This window comes from Leptonotus elevatus, chromosome 11, assembly GCF_054856555.1.
Source record: "Leptonotus elevatus isolate MCC_2025b chromosome 11, RoL_Lele_1.0, whole genome shotgun sequence".
Taxonomy (NCBI): domain Eukaryota; kingdom Metazoa; phylum Chordata; class Actinopteri; order Syngnathiformes; family Syngnathidae; genus Leptonotus; species Leptonotus elevatus.
This window is the reverse complement of record NC_141249.1, coordinates 20,180,049-20,186,395: the sequence shown is the minus strand read 5'-3', so window position 1 is coordinate 20,186,395 and position 6,347 is coordinate 20,180,049. Positions and strand designations below refer to the sequence as shown.

Genomic DNA, 6,347 nt, shown 5'->3' with positions numbered 1-6,347 from the left:
AGGACGGGATGGAGGGTGGATTCCATGGAGGGAGTCCATCCAGCTGCTCTCGCCGACTCACTGCAGGACGCCGTCAACAAGCACAAGCGACGCTCGCGCACGTCTGACGGACGCAAAAAAAAAGACGAGGAACATGTTAGCGGAATAAGATTGCCAGCTCTGCACATGAACGGCTTCCACATGGGGGGTAAGACTCACTTGCTTGGACTTGATGGATCGGATCATCTACTGGCGATCAGTGCTGCGTATGGTGCACGTGCGGGAGATTTTTGCCATTAGCGTTAATCATGCGTGCGATTGGTTTGATTGTGTTTTTCAAAAGGCGAGCCAGGAATAATTGTGACTGCGTAAAAAAGACGCATCAAGTCTTTTATTGTCACTCTTAGTTCCAAGTTTGCAGTCAAACTTGATTGACATTATTTCAACGAGAATTACACTTTTGAACTTTGCTAGCTTAATGCTAACACACAAAACAAAACAAAGATAGGCTAATGCAGCATCGGTGTAACGGTCTAACAAAATATTACTTGTCTTTTTTTGAATGTAATTCATTCAACCAATGAGGGTGAGATTTTGATATCTTTCACAAGGGTGACCAATTACAAGGAAATGACAGTATAGAGGAAACATACAATGTATGCTACAAAGAATACATTTTTAGCGCAAATGTGTCGTTTCGTTCAAAAAGAATGAATCTTTTCAATGAACGCGAGCGAACGGATCACTTCCTGAAGCGATTCGTTCTTTTCTCAGTTCATTTGAGCTCCGCCACACTCTTTCCGTCAGTCTTAGCGAACGACCAATCAGCAGCCAGTGTCAGACCGAGGTAGGATTTTACCGAACATACAGCCACGCTATTTGTGTTTATGAACGAGTCAGTGAGGACGCTTCCCGTTGGCAAAGGTGCGAACGTGCCACATCAATTTCCCGTTGTCGTACGATTCATTGAGTCACCGTACTTCCATAACCAGTTCATTCAGTGAGTGTAGTCGAGCCTTGAGTGATTCACGATTCGCCAAGGAAGGGACTCGTCGCCGAAAAAAACACAACTTTCATGCTCGCTGGTTGAACGATTCCGTGAACTAATATTTTGAACAGTTCTTTTTAATTAACTCAAAACTTAAAAGAACGGCCGTGCCCATCCCTAGCGCAAATCTGACCATGGAAAGCACAAACACTTTTGTAGTCGTTTCTTGAGGGACGGCCATCAACAAATGCTGACATCATCCCCATTTTGGAGGCAATTGCACAGGCGGGGTTTCATTCTTCAAAACCGCACTGACGCCACCGCAAAGGGCTCCGGGTCAGGATCGTTTTTGTCCGTCCAATTCTGACTTCCTGTTTTCGTGCAGATCAACTTTTGTCCAGCGTGCTTCCACATGGCACGTTTTGATTTACGCCCGCAGGGCCGACTCACATGTTCCCTTCGCCGATTGATTCGTTTTCTCGCACCCGCACGCGCAAACGTACGAGGACCGAGAACAATTTGATCGGCGCAATCTTCCGTGTTCTGGTGGACATCGGCATGCTTGCCAGACCAACGGGACCGGAGCCCAGCTGTGTTGCAACTCGCACACGATGGGAATTGTTTCCCCCCGTGAGCAACATTCCTGCTTTGGCTTTCTGTCTGCACAAGTGCAACTTGCGTGCCGAGGTTCCCCTGGACAGACAGAAAAATAATGCCTGGCGTGATGTCATCTCTCGGGAATGTTTTGGCGCGAGGACTGGAGTTGGCTCGTGGACAAGAGGTTTCATTTCGAGGCGAATACACAAAAGCCCCGGGGTCGCTTGAGAAGATGAGAGTGCGAAAACGAGTCAAGTTGTAACCTTCTCATTGTGAGAACCACATCTGGCCTCTTCCGAACTCTGTCGTCAAATTTGATTGGCTGACGAGATTGGTTTTTGTCGACCACTCGTTCATATGTCACGCCAGAAGCTACCAGTCGAACAGACAAACGGGGTAAGTTAGCCGTAGGTACGGTAGCTTAGGGAGGTGAGATCGCGGTTGGGAAGACGTGCTAACGGGTTCATAGAGGATTTTTTTTTTCCTCATAAGACCAGATAATTAGTAGATAGTAATCGTCTTGACCGAAAGAAATGACTGCAGAAACAAATCCGTTTCCTCCACAGGGTGCGTCCGGGCTCTCCCTTCATCGTCCGAGAAGAGTGCGAGAGATCGAAGAGATGGTCCGAGTAAAGCCGCTGCTTCTCTGTATCCAGAAGATAAACGTTCCCTATATGCACGGTTTATTTTCTTTTGTTTATCTGAGGTGACACGGTTGGTGTGTTCAAAGGCAGACACTTGTTATTTTGCCAATGTTACCTTTTCGAGTCACTCAATTGTCGAGAATCCAGCAGAGGTGTCAAATCCAGGTCCAGAAAGTGATAACTAGCGATGGCAAAATGAAGCTTCATGAAGCATTTGCGATATTTTTTGACTCCTCTAGATGGTGCTCTTGGTTTAAAGATAAAGGCAAGTGCAATGAAAATGGATACATTTGCATTGCATCTTTGAATCATGAGTGCCATCTAGAGGAGTCAAAAAATATCGCAAATGCTTCATGAAGCTTCATTTTGCCATCACTAGTGATAACCCTACCACAGTTTGGCTTTGGGCTACAGGTGCTTTTACTCACCTTTGGCCAACACCAAAACTGTGGCAAGATTTTTACTTTCTGGATCTGGATTCGCCAACTCTACGAACGCAGGAGAAGCTTGTTCATATTGCTCCTGTTTTCCTTACAAGTATGGTTCTGTTCTCTTCAGTTGTCATTCTCTCGCTGTTGTATTCAGTGGATAAACCGATTTAATCCACACCGAATATTTAAATGAAGCTGGTTATTCAAAATTTCTCTTTCTCAATTCTTCTACTCCCTGCTAGCTTGCGCGAGCGGTCAATACAAAGTGAATTGCAAAATGACTTGCAAAACGTATCGTATTCTCCCACGCGGAGCGTACCTAAGCTCCGAGTGCCATTCCATCCTTGGTAAATATCTAGGTTAGCTAGCTAGCCACCATTTATATACTTAATGTTAGCTAGCTAGCTAGCTAGCTAACATTAAGTATATAAATGGTGGCTAAGGTTGTGTAGTTATGTTGTTCAGCAGGAGCTAGCTAAGGAGATGACATGTTCCTTGGAATCACAGGTCTCAAACTGCGGTCCTTGAGGGTCCGGAATCTGCATGTTTCAAACAAAACAGCTCATCAGCAAGCTGTGCGGGAAGCCTGATAACGATGTGATTTAGATTATAAACACATGCAGGACTCCAGGCCCTCCAGGACCGGAGTTTGAGACCTGTGCTTCAAACGGCGAAAGGTAGATCGGTTGGCCGGACGGCCGGTAGGTAGGAAGCAGGCGGCGAACTAGGTCAGTTGGAATATCATTTGTGAAGATAAGCTTGTTGGTAAACCTTATTATTAAACAGAGATGACATTGATAGACAAAATTTTTTGTATTCTTTGTTGCAGATGTGAAGATGTGGGCCTTGATGGGAGCCGTGTGCCTGTGCCACTGCGTCGTCGGACAGCTGCTGAAAGGAGCGCCGCGTCTCCTCTGCAGCGTCCCAGGGGCGCCGGGGCCGCCCGGCCGGCCCGGCCCGGGCGGGACACCGGGAGCGGACGGGAACGCCGGCGTCCCCGGGAGAGACGGCAGAGACGGCAGGACGGGGGAGAAGGGGCAGAAGGGAGACCCAGGTAATAACACTGTACACACAAAACATGTGGAGTCAGTTTCCATATGGTTTCAATTTAAAGCCACTATTATTATTATTATTAGCAAAGCTGCGTACGCCCTAAATAATTACATTTTCGTTCATCGCGCTTGTTTACAGCTTCGTACGGAGTTATTTTTATTGAGGAAGTCAACACAGCTGTTTCCCATGAAGCATATATTTCACCTTAACACGCAAAAAACGCACAGCGAGTCGAAGTTTTCAAAGGCTGCTTGGTTACGGCGTATTCTTGGAGGACGGATCGCGTGGCCCACGCGGCATTGTTTCAAAATGTCAACATGGCCGCGTTCCCAGCCGATTTCATGCGTGACACCGCATGGAGGAAATATGTTTCCGTTGTCTTCTTTAAATAGTCAACAAGTGTTGAGGGAAGCCAGGTGTTGGCTTTTCTATTGCCTGTTCAGTACGCAAGCAATTGGGTCTCTGGTTACGTAATCCCGCCCCCACACAGTTTTAAGGTTTAAGTAGCAAACAAGAAAGAAGATTTTTTTTTCTCTCCGTTTTTTCCTTCTTGGCCCTCAGCAGCCTGTATCGTCTGTTGAGAGTCTGTTGTTGGGGTGTCAGGAAGTCTTTGTGGTATGGTTGTAGAGGTTCCTGAGCACCCTCAAGGTGAGCTTGAATCCCATCAGCTCTCTTAAGATTGTAAAATCCTTGTTTTGCCTTCGTTAGTGTAGAGTGGTGAGATTGCATGAGCATGACGGATGAGACGCTAATGCCGAGCTACCTGATGCTAGCCACCTCCAGGGCCCCATTTACTGTATGTTGAGGGGGAAAAAAAGCTCCTCTGCTATGATTTGAAATCCACTATGATTTGATTTGGAGGTGTTCAGGTCAAGATGGCTCCCTCTAGAACGGTTGTGCTGTCTGTAAACTTTGCTATGATGTTTTAGTGTGCACCTTTTATATGGAATATTTGGGAATATAGCAGAGAGGCCCGAGTGTTGCATTTTTTTTTATCTAGCTTAATAACAAAATGAGTTTCATTACCAACTACTGGCTCATCATCTAAATTAATTACAATGGTTAATAATTTAATGTTCTAATTTGATAATTATTGTAATTTAACCCCTCCCGGCTGTTTTACTGGATTTTGACAGATTTTGCAAGGCCCACAGAATATTGTGTACTATTGCGATAAAAACGCGAAACCTACCAAAAGAAAGATTAGAGTCTCTTCTTTCAATATAAAATAATGTATATTTGTATCTGTTTTCATTTTTGCAGCAATTAGCATTAGAATATAGCTAAGTTTCATCATTATTCACAAACCTGTTGAAAACACTGGAAAAAAAGAGCTTGTTGCAACATGGCCCTGGCTGATCTCTTATACTCTGCTCCCACCTGCTGGCCGTTTTTTGTAATAACTACCATTGCTTTAGGCCACCTCTTCATGTCAGAAGCTGCATCAAAGCCATCTATCTGTATGTTCTAGCATTATAAGACATAATGTTTTGGGGAGTGAAGGACAAAATAAAAAAATATAAAAAAAACATATTTATACGTTTTTGGGTTGGAATGAGTTCCGTCAGTACCAAATGCTAATGCGAGACTTTTGCGTTTCAGGTTTAAAGGGCAGAGTTGGACCCACAGGTAAGATTGGCGAGCGAGGTGAGCGAGGTCCTTTGGGAAAACGAGGTCCCGTGGGGGAGAACGGAGGCGAAGGTCTTCCGGGCCCTGTTGGCCACATCGGTACGAAAGGACAGAAGGGCCAACGCGGCATTCGCGGGACGCCGGGGAAGTGCAAGTGCGGGAGCCTCACACCCAAATCCGCCTTCTCCGCGGGCATCACCAAAAGCTACCCGACAGAGAACACACCTATTAAGTTTAACAAGGTCCTCCTCAATGAGGGCGGCCATTACAACCCCCAAACGGGCAAGTTCATCTGTGCGTATCCTGGCATTTATTACTTCTGCTATGACATCACCTTGGCTAATAAACACTTGGCCATCGCTCTGATGCACAACGGACAGCATCGCATCAAAACCTTCGACGCCAACACGGGCAACCACGACGTGGCCTCAGGGTCCACGGTGATGTTCCTCAACCCCGAAGACGGCGTGTGGCTGGAGATCTTTTACCACGACCAGAATGGCTTATTTGCCGACCCGGGTTGGGCGGACAGCTTGTTCTCTGGCTTCCTGCTCTACGCCGACACCGACTACTTTGACACGCTGGCAGCGGCAGCAGACTACGCATAAGGAAAACCGAGAATCAAGCTAAGCTAGCAAGCTAAATATTCTGGGTTTGATTGGATTGTTTTTCAAAGGATTTGTAATATTACTGTATTTCCTGATTTGTTTAAATGAATGTCTATACGTCTAAAATGTTTAAATAAAGATGTCAAAATATATTCTTATATGAAATGATACAAAGTGCATAAAAATAATGTACTGTGCCACCTTTACATTGTTACGAATACATATTTATTTATTTATTTAAATGTATTTATTCCCTTATTTATTTGCTTCAAAATGTGTGTTTTTGTTTGTTTATTTGTTTTAAGCAGATTACCATGCTAATAAGCTTTGCAATAAGTTGCGGTTACAGCACAATGGCGGCTTCTCGCTTTCCGTCGTAAAGTAGATGGCGTCGTGTCGTTACTAAGCAGCGCTGGGG

At 45.3% G+C, this 6,347-nt stretch overlaps 1 protein-coding gene across 2 annotated transcripts; it reads left to right on the top strand.

Annotated features, from left to right (window-relative positions):
* Positions 1 to 6,081, top strand: c1qtnf7 (C1q and TNF related 7). Of its 2 annotated transcripts, XM_086089269.1 has the most exons (4): positions 1 to 187; positions 2,131 to 2,187; positions 3,469 to 3,693; positions 5,295 to 6,081. In XM_086089269.1, the coding sequence occupies exons 1-4, from the start codon at positions 25 to 27 to the stop codon at positions 5,927 to 5,929; spliced, it is 1,080 nt and encodes a 359-aa protein (XP_085945395.1). In that variant the 5' UTR covers positions 1 to 24; the 3' UTR covers positions 5,930 to 6,081. The 2 variants fall into 2 exon arrangements, with proteins under 2 accessions (XP_085945395.1, XP_085945396.1); XM_086089270.1 differs by lacking the exon at positions 2,131 to 2,187.
* Positions 6,082 to 6,347: the final 266 nt, after the last annotated feature.